We start from the raw sequence: 23,268 nt of genomic DNA, 5'->3' as shown, positions 1-23,268 counted from the left end.
TTGCTTCCACATTATTTTCTCTATAATAGCAGCCAGGGAGATACACTCGAATTGACATATTAAGCTTTGAATATCACATTTTTGGGGGAGAGAGGGCACCACACTACAACCACATAAGTAGTTCTTCCTGCCTTGTGAGGGAAGATGACCCCCAGTGCTTCCCCCACTCCACCCCAGAGCATAAATGCAACACATGGGTTCATTTTACTATTTATTCCGAAGTTTTCCAGTTCTGCCTGACACCCCAGCTTAAAGTCATAATGTCACTGAAGGGAATCAAAGGTTGATAAAAGCAGGAGGGAACAACAGGCAAACTAAAGTAACATGACTACCTGGAGCTATAAAGCTCACTGCAGACAGGAAGGTCACACTTACTTGGAGTGGGTGGAGAGGATAATTGAGCCAGACTTCGCGCAGGTCCTGGAAAATAGAGTGATGCCTTTAATGCTCCAGGGAGCCATTTAACACACTCTGGAGCACTAAATAAAATGCCATTATTTGAAATAGTGAACTATTTCAGATGCTGACTCCACTTATTGCAAATTCAATAGTGCTAGCAAACTAATTTTTTTTAGAGTGTATTCACCACTCAAACTGCCTGTAGTGACTCTAATTAGCTTATTAAGCTGGGGAGGAAAAGAGCCACCTCCACCCCCAGAAGTCAAAGATACCTTTTAAAACTCAGTTACACATTTGCTTAACCTAATACATGGGATTAAGTTGCTGTTTTAATCATATTTTTTAGTTTACCATTCCCCAGAAATGTGCATCAGCTCTGCCTTTTGTAATTAAAACTCATCTCAGATGTCTTTTATTTTAGGCACTCATTCATTAGCATTTGAGCTGCTTTAAGATGGGGTGGAAAACATCCAAATCTAGTTCCTAAACTCTCAGATCTATAAAACCACACTTTTACTGCAGGTCACTACAAATGTTTCCTTGAAATATGGAAATGAGCGAATTTTATGGAGAAACCCAGTACCTTATTTTATCCACTGAGCTAAATCCAGAGGCAGTTATAATTAGAACTTCCTCAGGATTAAAGTGTTTTTTCTTCAGTTTTAGACTCTAGGGAGCCTCTGACTGAATCTACTTTCTGGCCTCGATGTTAGGTTTTTCAAACAAGTAAAAAAGATTTTTTAAAAGAGGGAAAAAATATTTTTAAAAAACTTGGGGGGGAAGAAGTATAGGAATATTTATCATCACTGTGAAACACATGATGACAAAATGAAATAAAATACCCAATATTTTTGGACAACTTGCATCGCACTTTTAGAGGGTTTTGGGGTTTTTTGGCCAATATTAAAAAAAAAAAAAGCTTAAATATCAAACTGTTCTTTTAAGGCACTTTCGAGAGCTTCTCTTAACCAATTCAGTAACCTTTCCCTTGAATTCTCCGTAGCGTGAATTACGCTGGGTGTCACTCCCTTCTCGCAACTTTCTCATGTTCTCTTGTGCTTTTTTCCTCCTCAAAGCAGTGAACCCAGTGCTGGCACACAGAAGATGCTACTACTAATGTTGATCATATCAACAGGTACAATAAACATCTCTTCCAACCAACTCCGATCTCCAAAATCCAAAATTCTCAGCAACTTGATTCCTCTTTCTCCCTTCAACGTTTTTCACTCAGTAACACTATGATTTCTCCTTAGATGTCGTCTTATGTGTGTAACGGCTTAACCCCTCACAACTTGATTATTTCAACGCCTCCATTTCCTTTCATCTACTCCACTCAGAGTTCAGGTTCTGCCACACCTTGGTGCCAGAGGAAATATCCTGTAAAAAATCCAGATTGGAATCCCAGCTCTAGCATTTATTAGCTCAAGGCAAAACCTCTACCTTCAGTGTGTTCTGGAAAATGTTCATTGACTATTGGGACATTTATTAATGCAACTTTTTTTTTCCTTATTTTATTTCTTTCATCATGATAAGTGTACTCTTTAATCCCTATCACCTATTTGACCCATCCCTCCACCCACCTCCCCTCTGGTAACTCAGTTTGTCCTCTATAGTTAAGAGTCTATTTCTTAGTTTGTCTTTCTTTTTATTTTCCTTTGCTCATTTGTTTTGTTTCTTAAATTCCACACATGAGTGAGAGATTATATGGTATTTATTTTTCTCAGACTGACCTATTTTGCTTAGCCTTATCTCTCTGGTTCCATCTATGTTGTTGTAAACGGCAAGATTTCATTTTTTTAATGGCTAAATAATATTCCTCTGTGTGTGTGTGTGTGTGTGTGTGTGTGTGTGTGTGTGTGTGTGTGTGTATTCTTCATCCATTCATCTGTTGATGGACACGTGGGCTGCTTCCATGGTTTGGCTATTGTAAAGAATGCTGCAATAAACCTAGGGATGTGTCTTTTAGGATGTGTCCTTTAGAATTAGTGTTTTTGTATTTTGGGGGTAAATACCCAGTAGTGTGATTACTGGATCATAGGGTAGATCTATTTTTGACTTTCTGAGGACCCTCTATATTGTTTTTCACAGTAGCTGTGCCAGTTTGCATTCCTACCAACAGTGCACGAGGGTTCTTCTTTTCTCCTCATCCTTATTTTTATTGAATACATACTATGCATCAGCTTACTAAGACAAATGAGATACCATTCCTGTCCTCAAAGGAGCATAGTGGAGAAAAATGAAGGTAAGTACAATTTAATGAACTGGGAGAGGTTCTATAATAGCAATATATACTAAATGCAAGGAAAATTCTGCTTGGGGCATGTTAGATAAAGCTTTAAAAAAAGGTAACTCTTCAGATGTACCCTGAAGAACATGAGGAATTTGGCAAATCAGCAGGGGGAGGGAATCAAAACCAGAACACCATAAATGCACAAATAGTATGTCTCAAAGAACATAGGCACAAAAAGTTAACTCCTAATAGGCAGAACACAGAGGATTTCAGGGCAGTGAAATCTCTATATGATATTATAACAGATACACGGCATCATACATTTGTCCAAACCCACAGAATGTACAGGGTAAACTATGGACTTTGAGTGATGATTTAGGTTCATCAATTGTAATAAATGTACCATTCTGATGGGTGATGTTGATAAAATGGGAGAGGCTATGAACGTGTGGGGGCAGGGGGTATATGGGAAATTTTTACTCTGAATCTGGCTGTTAACCTAAAACTGCTCTAAAAAAATCAAGTCTTAAAAAAAATTTAATTAAAAAAGGGAATTCCTAGAATGGCACAAATGGAGAGTGAGAAGATGGGAGACAAAAAATAGATGGGAGTCAGATTATGAAAACTATTAAATGCTCTGTTGTATAACACAGACTTTGGCAGACAGTAAAGAAATCAAAGACCATAATCAAATCCATGCATTAAAAACAAGACAACACTAAATGTAGTTATGAATGAGAGACTGCAGTCTTGGGGAATCACAACCAGTTCAGTATTTCATATGAGAGATGAGGAGGGCAAACACTAAAGCAACAGGATGGCCAAAAGTGACCAATTCAAGAGATACTAAGGACAGAAGTGATAGGAGTTTGCAACTGAATGGAGATGGGAAGAAAAAAGCTTCAGGACAAAAGACGTTCCTAAGGTTTGGGTTTAGATGATAAAAGCAAGGGAGGTGAAATATATTTTGGTGTTAGGTGATGAGTTGAAATGCTAAAAATGTTGAAATGAGGTGTCTGGGGAACACTCGTGTGAAGCTGCCCAGGAGCCATTTGAAAAGACACTTATTCCAATATCTGGAGCTCCAGAGAAAGGCCAGGGTTGGAGATACTGGGACAGATATGTAAAGACCAAAAGGGGGTGGGGAGGGAGTGGGAAAATATGAAAGATTACACAGTAATATCTCCCTATCTTTCTAAGAGGCCTATTGGGATGATCAAATTGCAACAATGGATCTGAAGGTACTGGGAAACCATGAAGGGTTACACAAAGATGAAAACCTGGAACCAGGAAAAACAGTCTGGGCTGAAAGAGTGAATAGAACAGCAGACCAGGCTGAGAAGCCAAAAACAGCCCTGCTGTGAACCAGGCTGGGGGGATGACACAGATAAAGCCTGCTGCAAAGTTAGCAGGAAACAGTTTCCCTCAAGGTCTTACAGCAGCTGTAAAATGTCAGAACAGATCATCTCTTTGAGGGACTACTGCTCTCCTGGCCAATGTCGCCCTCTGACCCGCTTTGCTATGTCTTATCCTCTAAAGATTACTGGGGACACTTTTGCTAACCTGCCCTTGGTTCCTGACAGCACCCAATCCCAAATTAATCCCTGCCTTCTTCTAATCCAGCCTCAGAAAAAGAAAGCAATCAAGAACTGATCCCTGCTTCCCTGGCCCCTCCTTAGAACAAGCCAGCACCAGCCCTGGCCTCAGAAAAGACTCAAGCCTCCCTCACTATATGGGTTCAACCAATCTGACTTTGTGGGCCTACAGGTTTGCGTCTGGCTGCCTGTGGCTGATCAGACTTTCACACTGCCATTACTCAAAAAAAAGTTCAACGGTTCACCAGTGTCTCTGACGTGCCACACCTAATAGATGCAAACCAATATGGAGATGTCAAATGTGTGAGAATGTCCTAGTGTGTGCACTTGAAAACGCTGAAATGGAAAGACCATATATTACTAAGCACTGTTCAGTTTCATAAAAGACACACTAAAACGAATTCTGAATCTCAGCCGTCCCATTTGTAAGATCATGTTCAGACTCTGCTTTTTCATTTAGTCACTTATTCATTTCATTCCTTTAACAAATATTTATTAAACACTGCACTTGCCAGCATTGCACTCGCTACTGGAAATATAAGATAAGCTTGCTAAGTAGACAAGTGGGAGAAAAGCAGTTTAAAGAGAGAAAAGAATATAAACAAAAACTGGTGCAATTAAGAACACACAGTGTATAACTGCATATGATTTAGGAAAAGAAGAACACAGAATGGATGGGGGGGATGCAGGTAAGATGGGAGAAGGGGGAGGGGGGTTGGGAAGGTAGGGGGACCAGTTTAAGGCAAGACTGGAGGGAGGAAAAAAGTAAAGAGGTTGCTGAAATTGCCAACAAAAGATAAAGGCCAGAACAAAAATATTTTAAGATTTGAGAAGAAGACTTAAAATACATGCCATCTGCTACAGATATAAATCAAGATGCACACTCATTTATATGTGTAGGACAAAATGGGGGACATGGAACATCTGTAGATAACTTTCCCATCAGGAGAGAATTCGCACACATAAAATCATCACAGATCTCTATAAAAACAAATATAAAAAATCAAATCCTCAGATATGAACATCATCCAGGTCACATTTTTCAAAACTACTGATTCTTTTTTTTAAACTATCCTAAGTAATACAGTAATAACATCTGACAGCCACTTAAGCTGAAGGTTTCAGAAAGGCTTAAAACACTGGCTTCCTATGTTTTTTATCGCTCCACGAGGGCTATGTCATTCAATTATAATGACATTTCAATTTGGAATACAGAGTTGCCTCTCCCTTTAAATGTTAAATTGACTTGTTTGGGTACAAAAAGCATCTAGTATGCTCTATTACATGCAGGATTAAAAAGGTAGCTCTAGCAATATTAATAGCTTAATACTTTAGTAACAACAGAAACTATTTTAGAATATATCATTTGTTCTTAAACTATAATTTGCTTAAGAAAAAAAAAAAGTACTTCCATACTCTTTATTCATAGCCCTATCAGAAACTCCCTATGAACGGACTTTCTAAAATAAATATACATTTATCTAGTCTACATAATTTACATAAAGACAAATCATAAACAGAAAAGCCAAAAGGCGATAGCTTCAAGTAAGCCTGCATGGGGTAGGTACCCAACGATTATAAAACAGAAAATCGTTAATTAACTTCAAGATACTTCAAAATAAAGCAAAGTATTCTTACGGAATTTGTAAGTGGCCACAAGGAGAGACAGGGTTTCAGGTAGAAGACAAGCCCCTTGTGTAAGTGTCCACAACACTTTCCCATTTGCAACAGAGCCAAGTAAGCTATTCTGATGTACTTGAAGTCTACCATCTACGGCAGATTCAGGGACTTTGTTTCTCCTACATTCTCTTTAAACACAATCACTAATTGGTGTAAAATCTTCTGTAATAATACATAACTGAGAAAAATCAAATGAATCAAAATAAATACCGGATCATTAAAGAGTAAGCGTCCAAATAACTGTTTGGCTTCCTCCAGGCTTCCCTCCAAGTAAACAGCTCCTAGATAAAAGGATGGGAATGCCAAAAGGAAGGCTGAATTAATATTCAGAGAAAATTACATACCTCTATAAAAAGCAAAAAGACAAGCCAAAACCCACTCACAGAAAAAAATCGACAAGACCAGAAGCAATTGTTTTAAAGCTAGCATTTTCCCTCTTTTAGCCAGGATTTGTATTATAAGTTAGACTGAAATATGCAATTCAATTTACTAAAATCTAAAACCCATATATTAAATAAAAAGAGGCCTAATATGAGCTATCATGAGAGGTATGGTATGAACTTACTAAGGGAACTATGCACAAACCCTGGCTTTATGAGCATGTTAGGTTTTATTTTGCTTTCTATTTATAGTTTATGTTTCAGACCATAAAAAAATCTGATAAAACCTGAGTTCAGATCAATGAAGGCTTCTGCAAATAAAAATCAGGACAACCTTTTCCTTTAATTTGAAATAACTATTTAACATTTAAATTGGGTATCAAATCAAATAACATTTTAATTGGGTATCAAATAACTCCAGAGTAAGGTAGTCATATATTTTTGAAATCATATTTTTATGTGTCTTCAGAAAGGCATTTTTTTTTTTAAAGATTTTTTTTTATTTATTTATTCGACAGAGATAGAGACAGCCAGCGAGAGAGGAAACACAAGCAGGGGGAGTGGGAGAGGAAGAAGCAGGCTCATAGCAGAGGAGCCCGATGTGGGGCTCGATCCCATAACGCCAGGATCACGCCCTGAGCCGAAGGCAGACGCTTAACCGCTGTGCTACCCAGGCGCCCCCAGAAAGGCATTTTTTATAATCTAAAATATTAAGACACTTAGACACCAGGGTTTTCGATGAATAAATACATTTATTACTTATCAGAAATTATAGTTATACTAATAATAATGCTAATACTGATGATGATAGTAGTAGTAGTCATGGTTTGGGGGCCACTCATGCCCTAGGCGCAGTGCAAAGCATTCTCACATTCTTATCTTTACCTTCACAGGCACCTCAGTAAGAGATTATTACAGAAGATTTATAGGATTTGCGTTCATAGTAGGTGATTTGGGGAAGGATTTGAAGAAATGGAACTCTGAATTAGATGCTGCCAGGACTGGATACTAAGATCCTTATAACAATTCTGTGAATAAGTGACACTATTTCCATGTCTTTGATGGGGAAACTGAGGCTCAAAGAGATTCAATAACTTGGTGAAGACAGCTGATAAATAAAGCAAGAAGGAACTGAATCACGTCTGCCCGGCTCGGGAGCCAACCATAACACTAACTGTCAAAATTATTATGTGTACAGAGCACAGTAATTCCATGTGACAAATTCTCTGAAAATAGACATATTTGTGCAAAATAGACATAGCTGTGAAAAGACTGTGGATAATAATTATTAAACATTCTCTTGTTACCATCATCAGCACAAAACTATAATGGGATGCTTTTATATTCATTTTCAAAGGAAGAAGAAAAATTGATAAGGAAGTACAAAGGCCTTTGAAAAATAAAATGTACTCAATCATTTACTCAAAAAAAAAAAACATCAAGGAATTGTCAATCTGCTGTAACATTTCATTGTAAAGCATACTTGCAATCACCAGCTAATTAACTCTTCATAACTTTCCTGTACCAACAGCTGACTATATTCCGGTAACAGTAAAAAGAAAGCAAGGAAGTAAAGTGCCTGCCTCAGTCTTGCTTCAAGTGAATAAGTTATAGTCATACAGACTCAAGCCCTGGGATTTAAAAGATGCAGTGTTTTCAAAATGCTTAAATGAGAAAATCTTGTAAACAGTTTAAAATGTGACCAAAAACAGTATTAGGGCCTCACCAGCAACCTACTTACTGTTTATTTATGCATGTGATCCCGAATTGGATCTGGAAAGTAATCCACCTACATACTAACTCACTTCAGTTCAATTCAGCATATACTAACTATGCACGTACATGACATCAGACACCAATTCAGGCATGAGGAATGCAAGAAAAGAACCATAACTGCTCGCTCTGGAAGAGCTACACCAACCACAATACAACGAAGTTAGTGTTATGCTAGGGACCTCACATGCTTTGGAAACAAGTAATTTTGTCCCTAGTCTACACACCGATTTTTATACGCTCTCCAAACATTTGAAATATGCAAGAAACTAGATTATAAAAAGAGAAATTACCTATTAATGCTTCAAAACAATTAGCCATTGCATGCCGAAGGTCTGATTCTCTACAAAGGTCAGGTCCGTGAGCATAAAGCATAAATCGATCCAGTTCAAGTTTCTACAAAATTCAAAATGACAACAGGTAAGAAAGAATTTGGCAAAATCTTAACTGTAACAATTCAACATCTGGTGGGGGTAAGGAGTAATTGTTATGAATTAATTGGCCTTGTGTCCGTATCTTAAGAGAGTTTAGCTTGCCATTCATTAGGAGTCCTTACATAAGGTTCGGATCTGACTAACCTCAACCTTTCCCCAAGTAGGCTTCTATCAACTCTAATGTTTCAACTCTGATGGTTCAGAAATGATCAGATCTGAGTCCAATTCCAAGTTCAGACCAAGCACTAGACCAAGCTGGAAAAAGACTATGCTGTAAGACCATGGGCCTTTGGGTTCATCCAACATGTCTAGAGAGACACAAATACAACCCAAAGCTAACCTCTATGATTCCCGAGTTATGTGGTATTGGTGTTTGTACTATACAGAACATATTTCTATGCAGTAGAATAAATGGGGACCCTTAGCTGACTTCAAAATGCCTTATATCTCTAAATTTTTTTTTTAATTTGGTAAAGATTTTTGTGGCCCTTTATCTTTGTACTTGTGTCCCCTTTATGAGATCTCTATACTTATCTTTCTGAAGGCTCAGTGAGATCTTCTGAGCAATGGAGTTGGAGTTTATCTTATAGACTCTGGGAGTATTATTTGTAATGAATTATGCTTCCTTTTTTTATTTGGCCTCAGAAAAGTTTAGAACCAAATTTGTGGCCAAGATCTGGAAATTGTGTAGGACTTATGAATATATTTGTGTATAGTAACTTTACCTCTGGCTTCATTTTCCTGTCTTAACCATATTTTCTCTTTACTCTGAGTTCAGTACCTACTTATTTCTTATCCTGTTGTATTATACAAATCAAGTCCTTTGAGAACTAGAGTATGAATGATTTTTTTAAATAAAACTCCTGAGACTGAATAAATGGAAATCATAATTCTTTCCATAAAAGGAGAAAAATACAAACATTGCATAAGCATGCAATAAATCTATTTCCATTACCCTATAATTCAATTCTTACTAAGCTGTAACATGCTATGGAATATGGAACAAGTCACAAGTCAATGATCAACCTAGGACAATATGAGTCTCATCAGTCCTCAGATAAGACACTCAGATTTTGTGTGTCTCAGTATGCATGTTAAAAATATCCATATCCATTTATACTGGAAAAAGACAGAGATAATAAAAACAAGACATATATGCTATCAGTATTCTGTATTGCTAGGAATTCATAAGTACAAAATATATTCAAATGAGTTTTGACAACCATAAATGCAACAGCAGAAAACACCTCTTTTAAAAAATTGATCCCTAAGTGCAAGAGCTTATGCTAGAATATGTAAATTTCATCTGTTTCACAACTTCAGTGGGAAAATCCAATTGTTTGCTAATCTCTGGAGCCCTGTTTGAGAATAGACTGCAAGCCATATTTTATATTACAAACAACTATTCTGGAATGCTATGAATTTTCCAACTCTTCATAATCCTTGCTCTACAACTTTACTTTTTCATGTAGGCATTAGTGGAACTTTTAAAAAGGAGAGTGGTGTTCAACTGGTCCTTGTGTTGACGTGTTCATTTGTCTGGAGAGCTGACCTGGAGCTTTCATTTGACTCCCAAAGATTCTCAGCAATCCTCTGTCAAGTGCCCCCCTCCCAAGTGGTTAAGAGCCACCAGTCTAGACCAAGGGCAAGGCCACCATTGCCTTCTACGAGAGCAGATGGTGTTGAATGTTATGGGAATGTCAGTACTTGGGGTGGAGGAAGATCATACAGAAAGCTGAAGGGAGAAACTGGACAAAATAACTCATGGCTTTGTACATCACCTAATGTGTCACATAGCAGTTTCTGTTTTCTTGTTATGGCAATTTTCCACACCTTGTAAATATCTTCCCTACAACTGTTTGAAAAATAATTATACAATTCCATTACATTTTAAACTGAAAAAAAAAATTGGGAGTAGGTTGACAACTACTTATTCACATGCATTTCTAATGAACACTTAATGTGCCCTATCAAGAAACATTTTGACAATTAAATCGACTAAACACTACAGCAGTTTTAGGTAGAGTTGTGGAATTTCATTCATGGTAAAGCTGCTAAAACCAAGCATACCTGTTGCCTATAGCTTTCGAATGTCATTGTTTACATTCTCAAATGCCATCACTATGATGATGATGATGTTACCTATAATAAAATAATGTACTCTTCCTAACATAAAAACCAGAGTCTAAAATTAACCATTTTGAATATACTTAATACCTCAGCAAGATCAAATTGAGAACAAGATTTAATCTAGTCTTTTCTATCAAATTCCAACATTTATATCAAAATGAAGAAAAAAACATAAAAATGCTTAAAGGAAAATCAAGGAAAACTCATAAAAGCTTTTCCAGTGAATCACTGGTGCTGGGGGATTTAAGAGCCACAGTTTCCTCTACTATTCAATAAACCCAGAGGTCTATAAAATGTAATAATTTATAATGACAACAGTGGCAGCAGCAATAAAAACAACCAACTCCTACTAATTTATTTACTTGTTTATGTGATTACTACAAACAGGGATTGTGCCAAGCACTTTATAAACTGAATTATTAAAACTCAAACAATAATCTCATTTGATTCTCAAAACCACCCTGTGTGGCAGGTGCTGATGCCACCTCCATTTTGCAGATGGGAAAGCAGAGACTTGGAGGAGAGACAACAATTTGTCTATGGCCCCCCCGTCTGTAAGAGGGGCGTGGACTGGAATCCTGGTGGCCAATCCAAGTGCCTGTGTTCTGTTTGCTATAACTTACTATAGTAAGACACTGCACAGAGATAGGAATATCAAATGAGATTGTGTAAATAAGTAAAATGTCTGCCATGAAGCTAAACTGAGAAAAGGTTCTCTTAGTCAAAAAACAAAGTCAATGTGGCTAGCTGGACAGCCTAAACCCTAAATCTTAATTACTGGGATTTGTGATATTTGGGGATTCTCAAAGATCGATAAAGTATCCCTCATGGGTATGAATGGGCAGGCACATTCTATTCAAAGCTATAATGCTACTTATTAATGTAAATTAAAGACAAATGTAATACAGAAATATTACACAAAGGGAAAATACAAAATGTTTCATTTCTTTTGCTCTGTTCTTGTTCTTTTCCCCAAATGTTTAACTCTGTTCACGCACATCTGTCAAACTTTTCCTCTTCCGTTATCAAGTTACTTCACCATGGAGTTCATTAGCTGCTGGTGAACCCACAAAGGTAAGAGAACTAATAAGGTTGAATCTTTAAAACCCAAACAAAAAAAGATCCTTCCAGGTCTATAAAATATTAAACTCTTAATACACCCTAAAGAGTTACTTATTCAAATGCAAAATTATGATGGACTGAAGAAGAAAATGTCAGACTTTACTACAAATGCGTCAGATGTTTGACATACCTTTGCTAACATGGCAAGGTGTTGATTCTGAACAATGGCAGTTCGATAAGTTGCTAATCCTCCTTCTTCCAGACTAGGAAACAAATAGTACAAATGAACACTGGAAAAAAAAAAAAAAGACATATAAATAAATATGCACCACAACATTCTGTCTGTAGCTCCAAGTCATAAAAATAGGCCTGGCACACAGTATCTGCACAATAGATACCACCTGAACTGAACTACAATAAAGGGTTTGATTAAAAGTCTTTGCAAGTTAACTAGTAAGCACAGTATATCTGAATGTGCTAAAACCCAAACAGCACCATTCACTCGTATTTTCATATTTACTTCAGTTAAAAGACTGCTCTGACAAATCTGTCGACAAAGACCTAAAGGGTTGGTCACGTACTGCTGAGAGCAAACCTATGTGACACTCAGAAATCGGGCCTGGAAACAAATACCCTTGCTCAGGCTGCATTATGAGTGGCCTCTGAAGAGAAGCCTGGGCAGGGCAGGCGTGGTGGCGTATCCTTGACAGGTGTGACAGGGACAGACACAGAACTAAGAGTGGCACACATGGTTGCTTGTGCCCTGAGGAAAGCCGAACAGGTTGATGAGGAAAGTGCAGGGATTTGGAGGAAGGCCACATGGAAGGCCAGTGTGGACCATGACAGCAACAGCCTCTGCTAAATCTCACACCAGTTTTTAAGATCCACTGTTGATCAGGGCAGCTAAGCTTATTTAGTCCTATTGTGTCCAGTGAGGACAGGCTTGGAGAGCCACCCCTCTGCCTCATTATGTCCTTCTTGGGAAAAGAAATGACCCAGAGAGAATACAAATAGCTCAAGACAGCTCTCAGAGAAGCATGCATTGTCTCCCTTTAAAAGAGAAATGATGTGGGGCGCCTGGGTGGCGCAGTCGTTAAGCGTCTGCCTTCAGCTCAGGGCGTGATCCTGGCGTTCTGGGATCGAGCCCCACATCAGGCTCCTCCGCTGGGAGCCTGCTTCTTCCTCTCCCACTCCCCCTGCTTGTGTTCCCTCTCTCACTGGCTGTCTCTCTCTGTCAAATAAATAAATAAAATCTTTAAAAAAAAAAAAAAAGAGAAATGATGTGGGTATGAACACACAAAATGCACTTTCCTACCTCTACCACCAAATTAAGGCCATGAAAACACTTCTGGGGAGAAAACACCTATAAATGCATGCATACACACATGCGCACACACACACACACATACCAAAATCTCGTCATTAAAATTACTTGTAAGTTTTACTTCCCTTGAGATTGGAAAGAGTGAGAAATGGATCAAAGACAAATCCTAGAAAATGAAATGACATTTAAAAATATCATCCCTTTCTCTACAAATTGAATATAAGCTCTGAAGCATCTAGACCAAGACAAGCTGATCTCTTGTGGCTGTGGCAACTTGAACATAAACTTGACAGGACAAAGACACTAGCCTTTCATCTTGTAATCTTGTGCATTACAGCGTCAGTGAGTACAAGTTATCAGGGCAAGAGCCACAGACATGTGGCTTTAAAGCTCTACAGAAGGGACAAAATACATGGTGTTTCAATGCCTTATTTAGTTAATTACAAAGAAGGTAATAGAGTAAGTATGTTACTTATAAAATGTAATTATTGGGGGACAGCAGAAAAAAACCTCCTTACCTGGTCAGAAATTCAACAACAGCATCACCTAGGAACTCCAACCTTTCATTGTGATTAATCCTATAGGAGAATTAAAAAGATCACTTAAAATAGGAAGCAATTACATTCCATCTCTTCTCAAAGAAAAGACACATGAGAATTAGCGACTTTTGTAATCAAAACATCCCACCTTATTCCTCACAATCAAAAGCACTGACCGCCATCTTAGCTGGAGTATGAGGTACCTACTGGGTGAGGGAGGGGGCATTCTATCCTACTATGTGGTTCAGACCTTCAGACCTAGGGACTTCCTTCCCCTGAGAATCAGATTTAAAGTAAGGAGGTATCACCCTAACAACTGAATCTTTCCACACTGCTATCAGGTAGATGAGAGAAAGGAGAATATATTCTAACGAGTTAGAACTGAACACTGAAAAATCCATTTGGTACAATGTTCCAAGAACAGCTTCCCGTTGCCCAAACTCTAAACTTAACTTAGCTTGTAACGTCTTTCAAAAGACATTAACCTACTTTTTCAAGTCCCAGTATCCACTGCTATCCTCTCCCACCTGTGTTTTGGGTTCCTCTCCCCAAACTGCGTGGTACTCTCTGAAAAGGGCATCTGCCTGAAGCTTTCCACCATCTTCCCTGCGCACAGAGCCACACAAACCTACTCATCCTTCAAGGTCTAGAAACGTTCCTTCTCTAGGAATACCTGCCTGATTCCTCTCATCAAAATTAATACCTCCCCCTCAGCGTCTATCACACTTTATTTATACCTTCATTATATGACGAAGGCACATATCAGAAGCTAAATTCTTCATGTCCAAGCAGAAGGCTGAAAGGACCAGGAAGGCGGTCCATAGACAACCTCCCTCTGCCTCTTAGAAAGTCCAGCACAGCCAGCTTCCTTCAGTGCTCAAGCAGATCACTATCTCTGATTGGGCAGAGATGTGACATGATCTGGTTTAGGTTTTTAAAAGGCCACCCTGGCTGCTGTGCAAAGAATGTGTGCAGGGAAGACAAGCACTGAGGAGGGTACTGTGGCTGTCTGGTGAGACATGACGGAGGCTCAGGCTGGGGAGGCGATGGTGGAAGAGGGGAAAAAGAAAGAATGAAGGTCAATGCCTGAATGTTGGCCTCCATAGTTGGGTGAAAGGTGGTGCCATTTACTGTGAGGGGAAGACCAAAAGTGGAACAGGTTTGGGGAGAAGCAGGAGTTGCATTTTAGGCATGTTTACTTTGAAACGTCCATAAAACAACCGAATGGACAAATCTAGTATATATATTAACCTGCTGTTCATGGCAAGAACAAAGCTGGTAAAAAATCTTTAGGAGTGGTCAATGTTTAGACAGGATTCCAGGTGATGGAACTAGATGTTACTACCTACGGAGAGAATGCAGGTAGAGAAAAGGGGTCCCAGGACTGAGCCCAGGGAGGGTCACACTTGAGGTCAAGCAGAAGGGAAACCAGCAAAGGAGAGAGGACTGATGGGGGTGGGGGTGCAGAAAAGGAGGCAAGTGTCAAGAAAGAGACAGGCTCAAGTAAGACACAGAGAGAGCACTGATGCAGCAGTGCTGAGGACGGTGTCAGGGCTACCGGGGGCCACTCTGTGAGGCGCAAAAGACACACCTGATTCTGGTTAGAGCAGGCTGCAAAGTGACGTGCATCCGAAGCTGCATACGGGAAGAACCCGAGTGCCTATTTCAGGGCCAACGGTGGACAGACAAACCACTGGGGGACGGGGGATTATAATAGGAGAAAACCAGAAAGGATGGTGACAAAAGTGACAGCGAAAGGAGAGCATACTGAGCCCCTGGGACCTAAGCAAAGAAGGCAAGGGACAGGCCTGAGCCTGAGCAGGATCTCGCCTGACTCCAGGGACTTCTTTAAATATCTCTGACACTGACTCTCATCTTCTCCAAAAATTAGATAGCTGACGAGTCCAAACCTGCCTGGTTTTCAAGGCCATTCTTTATCTAGTTCCACGGTAGTCACCCATTTCATTTACTTTCTTTTTTTTTTTTAAGGTTTTATTTGACAGAGAGACAGAGAGAGCATAAGCAGGAGGAGTGGTAGGTAGAGGGAGAGGGAGAAACAGGCTCCCCACTGAGCAGAGAGCCCAGTGCAAGACTCGATCCCAGGACCCCGGGATTATGACCTGAGTCGACATTAGACGCTTAACTGACTAAGCCACCCAGGTACCCCTCATCTACTTTCAATAGCAATTTACAACTCTCAGCTGACCAACCTCTGCACTGTACCAGACACACCACTGTTGTCCCTTCTATGTTACCTCCCCCAAATCCTGCTCATTCTTCACGTCAGATGGGGACCTGCCCTCACTGCTGAAGCCCCCAGCGATGCTGGCACACCCCCACACCTGCATCCCTATCCCCACATGATTGAATTTTATCACTCAATTTATCTTTTATTGTTCTCTGCTTCCTGTGTGCCAGGTTAGTTTCCATATTTAAAATCACCATATGGTTTCAGTATATGTGGAAAATTAAAAAAAAAATTAATTTACAAATTAAATGATTCTTGGCTACCAAATTATCTACTTGGTAATTCAAGTTCAATTTTATATTATCTCACATATCTCATAAGTTAATTCTTCCACCGTAACATTGCTCCACAGTTTAGAATTTTAAAGGAAAATAAACGTCAAAGGAGAAAACTAGAAAGACCTGAGCAACAAAGATGTGATTCTGAACCCTCATTTCAATATACGGCTATATTTATGTGAAAAAGGCATTCTGGAAAGCAGTAAATAGCCAATAACAGGAAATGAAGAAAAAAAAGAGTGAAAATTTTATGGCTGTGGTGAAGAATTCATAATCTAATAGCTTACAGAGAGAGAGAGAGAGGTAGGAAGGAAGAAAGGAAGGAGGGAAGGAAGGAAGGAAGGAATTAGGTCCTCATACATATTCTTCTTAGTCTTACCTAATTTATATTAGATTTTAAAAGACTTTTTTTGTTGCTATTCCATTAGCCAAGAGTGACTAAACAGTATATATTTTTTAAAGATTTATTTGTTTTTAGAGAGAGAGAGAGCACAGTGTGGGGGGGGGGACCAAGAGCGAATCTCAAGCAGACTCCCCACTGAGCGCAGAGCCCAACACAGGCCTAGATCCCAGGACCCTGAGATCATGAACGGAGCCAAAATCAAGAGCCAGATGTTGAACCAACTGAGTCACCCAGACAATCCCTACTAAAAATATTTTTAAAATATATTGTTTAGAAGCTACTCGATACTGCATTTTGCTTTTTGTCAAATACAGCAGAACTCCAAAAGTGTCTGTCATCATTCTTGGAGAATACATCAAGGAACAGAGGCCCTAGTTAACATGGTAACATGTTAATCCCTCAGACTTCTTGCCAACTTAATTTCGTGAAACCTAATAAGCTGTAGTCCTGAGAGACAGTGGGAACAAAGAAAAGAAATGGTGAGGATGGGGCGCCTGGGTGGCACAGCGGTTAAGCGTCTGCCTTCAGCTCAGGGCGTGATCCCGGCATTATGGGATCGAGCCCCACGTCAGGCTCTTCTGCTATGAGCCTGCTTCTTCCTCTCCCACTCCCCCTGCTTGTGTTCCCTCTCTCGCTGGCTGTCTCTATCTCTGTCAAATAAATAAATAAAATCTTTAAAAAAAAAAAAAAAAAGAAAAGAAATGGTGAGATTTTTTGCTTTTTTTTTTTAAGATTTTATTTATTTATTGGAGAGAGAGAGTACAAGCGGGGGGAGGGGTGGAGGGAGGGGAAGAAGCTGACTCCCCATCCAGCGGGGACATGGGGCTTGATCCCAGGACCCTGAGATCATGACCTGAGCCTAAGGCAGACGCTTAACTGACTGAGCCACCCAGGCGCCCAAAATGGTGAGTTTTTAAAAAGAAAGGAATTAGAATTACCCTATTCTTTTCCAAAAGTCAGTAAAATGAAAATAGTATTTTCTGTGGTAGAGACTTTATTTTCTTCCCAACAGTTCAAAGTACTATACAGGAAAATCTACTTAACATGGAAAGCTAGAAACCACACCTGGTGTGGGGACAAACCATATTTGGATTGTCTTATGCTTTATTAAAAAAGAAGACATCCCATCAAAGAATAATAGCTACTTTGAGTCATATACTATTTGAATGAACTCATACTGGTGTAAGTTTTTGGTTTTTTTTTTTTAAAGATTTTATTTATTTATTTGACAGAGAGAGAGAGCCAGCAAAAGAGGGAACACAAGCAGGGAGAGTGGGAAAGGAAGAAGCAGGCTTCCAGTGGAGGAGCCTGGCACGGGGCTCGATCCCAGAATGCCGGGATCACGCCCTCAGCGGAAGGCAGACGCTTAACGACTGAGCCACCCAGGCGCCCCCATACTGGTTTAAGTTTTAATTTGTTTGATAAACTTTCAGGGAGACAAGAACTATGTCTAGGATTTTAATAACCACAAAGTTAGACTATTATTCAGTGTGTTAAAACACAAGGTCACAGTTCCAAACGGGTTTATTCAATAGTGAGTCTGCCATCCACTAAATAATTTGCCCATATCCGGTGTATGTTTTTCCGTATCTACACTGTGACTAAACACTGGCAATGAGCCACAAGCAAAAATAGGTATTAAATACCACTTCAGTTTATTATTATACTGGGCAATTCCTAATCCAATGGTTTATCTGGAAAAAATGGACAGAGTGAGCTGCTAGTCACTATTGAGTGCAGCAGCAAAGCTTTTGTTCCTTCTATTGTTTCTACATTCTTTAATCACCCTCTTTATAAATACTAGCAAACTCCAAGAGGAAATGTTTACTGAGCAATAAACACTCCATTTGTTTTTGAGAACTGAATCAACAAAGACATTATGAAATCTAGATTAACTGTAACATTTATATAGCACATTTGGTCTGAGGAATTCAAAGCACTTTATAAAACATAACAGTCTCCCTGTAACAGTAATTACTGTAAGGTATCCTTTACTCCCTGGAAAACCATCTTGGGATGGGCCAAGTCCAAGGGTAACTGCCACGTAAAGGGTATGGACATTTTCTCACCTTTATATTCCAGGCCTCAACCAGTAACAGGTGGAGTAGAGCTAGAAGGGGTGCTGAAGATCAGCTAAACCTTCCACCCAGTTCAGGAATTCCTTCTATTCATTTCATCTACCTGGACACTTAGTGGGAGGGGAGGTCACAGAGCTACGAGATCTGAGACCCACTGGACCTAGGGATCCCAGGTTAAGCATCTCTGGAATTTAACCTGAATTTTTAAGCCAGCACATCTACTCTGTGGAATTCACATATACTCAAGCATGTTTTATTGTCTTGAATGCAAGACACTTTTGTATAACTGACTGAAACTTTGTATCTACCATTTCTTTAAACACAGAGACATTAATAAATAGTCGATATGTGTCTCACTCTTTGTTCCAATAGATTCTTAAACATGATGTCTACCAATGACTCTACCAATCAATGAACAGAATGAAACAAGGCAGCTCATTTTTCCATTACCAGTCTTCTAGCCCCTCTTACCCAAAGATCTTATTGATAATACATGGATTACTTGAATGCCACCAAAAGCCTAATCCTTCAGAGACCCTTTGTGTGGTAACAATTCATTGCAATTTATATGTTAAATTATACAACTGAGATTTACGTGTTTAAGCAATGTTTAAACATAATTTAAAAAATTATGGGTGATATATTTGCATGCAATGATGCCATCATAGAAGTTAATTATTTTATAGTTTTGATAGGCAGACAGATTTTTGTTTAAGACTTCATGCCTTTTTGTAAATCCTAGCTGGTGCCAAATCAGATTAAGTAAGATAACTAATTTGCCATTTAAACCTCTGCTGATAACTCTGACCATGACCCTTCTTTTTTTTTTTTTTTTTAAAGATTTTATTTATTTATTTGACAGAGATAGAGACAGCCAGCGAGAGAGGGAACACAAGCAGGGGGAGTGGGAGAGGAAGAAGCAGGCTCATAGCGGAGGAGCCTGATGTGGGGCTCGATCCCATAATGCCGGGATCACGCCCTGAGCTGAAGGCAGACGCTTAACCACTGTGCCACTCAAGCGCCCCTGACCATGACCCTTCTTGACATCCAAGTTTCCCTATTTCTAGGGAAATGTAAACAATAACCTGAGATGAAAATAATATCATGAATGGCATTGTTTAATACTTATTTACTGAGCTTCTGCTCTGTTAAAGGTACTATTTGAAAAAAAGAAAGAAAGAAAGAGAGAGAGAGAGAAAGAAAGAAAGAAAGAGAGAAAGAGAGAAAGAGAGAAAGAGAGAAAGAAAATGACCACAGACCTTCAAAATGCTTAGAGTAAAGAAAATCAGGCCATAAAACACGGTTCCAGGGAATTCCCGGGGGAGATGTACGATGACTGCTGGCATTTGAGGAAGGGAAAGAGTGAGCCTGAAAGCACAGTAAGTACCTCAGTCGTACTGGTATGTAAGCAGCCATAGGGAAAAGCAAGACGTGCCTGGAAAAGTGGCCAGGGGCCAGGTCTCGGTTGCTGGGTTCAGATGGGGAGATTCAGGTCTATCCAGTCAGTGAAGAGACATCACTGAAAGCTTTCAAGAAGGTTACAGCTAAAAACTAAAATTGAGGCTCCAGAAATAGCAAGATGACTGAATGTAGAGGCAGTACGAGGGCAGAACTGGCAAAATGTGGTCACTAACTGCAGTGCAGGATGGGCAGGGGTGGGAGGAGTGGTTTCCAGGAGGACCAGGAAAAGAATTCAATCAAGAGCCCCTCCCCTCAGCCCTTTTTCTTGCCTGCCTTGCTCCTCCATGTTCCCACTTCCATTGGCAGCTTACTCCCTCTTTGCTTTCTCAAGTCTGAAATTCTGAGCAGGCTTGCTTGAGAGGAGATACAACCACTGACACTTGCAATTTGATAGTGTTTGCCTCAAAGATCTACAGACACTTCCAAGGAGCAGGGATAACTGCATCCCATTTTATAATAGCAAACTAAGAGACAAGGGAGAGGGCAAACCACTTCAAGTGAATTCAATTACTGAAGTGTACAATATAAAACCGACCTACAATCCCTAAACAACCACCAGAGCTATCCTCAGCCCCACAGCAGACTATGTACATTTTGTTTTTGACCTCCACTGAAGCACTTAGCGGAGGACCCCTTACATTAAGTTATTTACGTTAACAGCACTCTTATCCCACCTAAGGGATAAGTCACACCTCCTGGTGAGTGGGGGCTTCATTTTATTTGCCTTAAATTTCTCTAAAATACCTATAAATTGCCTCAAACTCAAAAGGTACTAGATAAATGTTCTGTCGAATTACATTTGTATGAAGATTCTTAAGTACAGCTCCCACAGCTGTGCACAGGTGGGACTGATGGACAGCAGCAGCGAGCAACAGCAGAGTTAGCCACCAAAGAAGCGAGGAAGCTCTTCCTGAACAGAAATGTGGGGTCAACTCTGCCATCAGCAGTAAGATCAGGTACACGGCAAGAGGCTTTCTTAACACAAGCAGCAAAGGACAAGAGATATTTGTTTATTCTCTATCATTTTCAATATGGTGAATTCAAAAAGAACAGTTTCTCAGGGGCGCCTGGGTGGCACAGCGGTTGAGCGTCTGCCTTCGGCTCAGGGCGTGATCCCGGCGTTCTGGGATCGAGCCCCACATCAGGCTCCTCCGCTATGAGCCTGCTTCTTCCTCTCCCACTCCCCCTGCCTGTGTTCCCTCTCTCGCTGGCTGTCTATCTCTGTCGAATAAATAAATAAAATCTTTAAAAAAAAAAAAAAAAAACAGTTTCTCAGATATAATTCCTTCTGCCACAGTAAGAAAGCCATTTCCTTGTGGCAGAGTAAAAGAAAACCTAAGTCATGACATCTGTACAGCGCTATCAAAAGACAATTTATACACCAACAACGATGGTTAGGATAGACGAAACAAAGATAATTTAAGCTCATGCTTTCATCAAGGAAAAGTACACGTGTAGGGCATGCGTAGCCTTGCTAACGGGGCTGCAGGGAACTCAGGGTTCCACTTATTAAAATACAGAACTGGTCATCTGGAGACTCTACAATATAGCAGGGTAAAATGAAACCATGGCCACACTGTCCCTGAGGGTGTGATTAAGGGCTCTTTTAATTAGACAGTTCTTTTCTGATCTTAGACTCTCACAGAATACCATAGTAAGGCGTATGATCATCTTCAAACGGGAATTTTAAAGTTTCATCCTGCCTTTCTTTTTACCTCTTGATTGAAGAGGAAGATAGTATGGTCTATGATAATTTCAAAAGAGCAACTCAAGGCAATCCAATTTAAAAAGAAAAGTGAGAGATGAAAAAAAGGTAGAAAAGGAAGCTATACTAGCTACGGCTGGTCGTTCTCTTGGCTGTGGAGGCCAGTTATGAGCTGCAGCAACTGTCAACTCTGTCACTTCTAAACCCACTCCACCCACTTTAACCCGTCTAAGCCTGGAAACCAAGAGGGACAAGTCTGGCTATTCAACTTTTCCACTGCCCGTTTAAAAAAGAAATATGCCCCCAAGCAATCTCCTCTGCTGGCTTTCAGAATATAACCTGCCGTGTTTCACACACACAGATAAGCCTCCTGAGAGCAACATCACACCTTCATCAGCCTTGCTTCCACTCAGTTTGCCATGGGTATTAATGAGATTAGAACCAGTCTACTTCCTTCCCAGATTCTTCAGGGGCTCAAGGCCACACAAAACAATGTTAATATATGAGGGTATCTCCAACCCATTATGTAAGACCAATATTATCCTAATAATAAAACCACACAAAACATTACAGAAAAGGAAAACTATAGACCAGTAACTTATAAATATAGACACAAAAATCCCCAACACAATACTAGCAGACTAAGTTCGGAGCATATAAAAAGGATTATGCACCATAACCAAGTGAGATGTATCCCAGGAAAGCAAGGTTGGTTCAACATCCAAAAATCGATGAACATAATACACCATATAAATAGAATAAATGATAAAAAAAAAAGGATGATCATCTCAATAGACATACAACAAACAAAATTCTACTCATTTTCACAAAAATTCAGCAAACTAGGAACAGACGGGAACTTCCTCAACCAGATAAAAGACATCTATGAAAAACCCACAGCTAACATCATTCTAACTGCGAAAGAATGCTTTCCCCTAAAAATTTTAGGAAGAAGACAAAGATCCACTCTCACCACTTCTATTCAGTATTATACTGGAAGCTCTAGCCAGGGCAACTAAGTTAAGAGAATGAAATAAAAGACATCCAGACCAGAAAGAAAAAAGTAAAGCTATCTCTGTTTGTAGGTGATCCTAAGCAATCCACTAAAAAACTATTAGAGCTAACAAATAAGCTCATCATGGTTACAGAATAAAAGATCAATATACAAAAATCAATTCTATTTCTCTACACAGTCAATGAACAACCCAAAAATGAAATTTAGAAATCAATCCCATTTATAATAGCATCAAAAAACCCCTTAGGAATGAATTAAGCAAAAGACATACAAAATGTATACTTAAAACTATAAAATACTATTGGAATAAATTAAAGGCAACTTAAATAAATGTGAAGATATTGAAAGTTCAGAAACTTAATATTAAGATGGCAATTGTTCCCAAATTGATCTACAGATTCAACACAATCACTATTAAAATCCCAGCTGGCTTCTTTGCAAAAATTGATAAACTAATCCAAACTTTCACATGGAAATGTAATGGATCCAAAATAGCCACGATAACCTTGGGGAAAAAAAAAAAGAAAAAGCTGG

General features: G+C 39.4%; 1 protein-coding gene across 7 annotated transcripts in view; it reads right to left on the bottom strand.

Moving 5' to 3' along the window:
* The window catches only part of DROSHA (drosha ribonuclease III), a 117,090-nt gene that overhangs the window by 20,633 nt on the left and 73,189 nt on the right, over positions 1–23,268 (bottom strand). For all 7 annotated transcript variants that reach the window (XM_045787175.2, XM_087867961.1, XM_087867964.1 and 4 more), the window contains 5 exons: positions 13,526–13,585; positions 11,874–11,973; positions 8,351–8,453; positions 6,115–6,185; positions 376–420 (listed from right to left, as the gene is read on the bottom strand). In XM_045787175.2, the coding sequence (XP_045643131.1) occupies positions 376–420; positions 6,115–6,185; positions 8,351–8,453; positions 11,874–11,973; positions 13,526–13,585 (379 nt within the window). The remainder of the gene's footprint in view (positions 1–375; positions 421–6,114; positions 6,186–8,350; positions 8,454–11,873; positions 11,974–13,525; positions 13,586–23,268) is intronic.

This window comes from Ursus americanus, chromosome 15 (assembly GCF_024610735.1).
Source record: "Ursus americanus isolate L20-20 chromosome 15, mUrsAme1.1.p, whole genome shotgun sequence".
In the NCBI taxonomy this organism is placed as follows: domain Eukaryota; kingdom Metazoa; phylum Chordata; class Mammalia; order Carnivora; family Ursidae; genus Ursus; species Ursus americanus.
The sequence above is the reverse complement of the archived record's forward strand: the minus strand, read 5'-3'. Positions and strand labels throughout refer to the sequence as shown.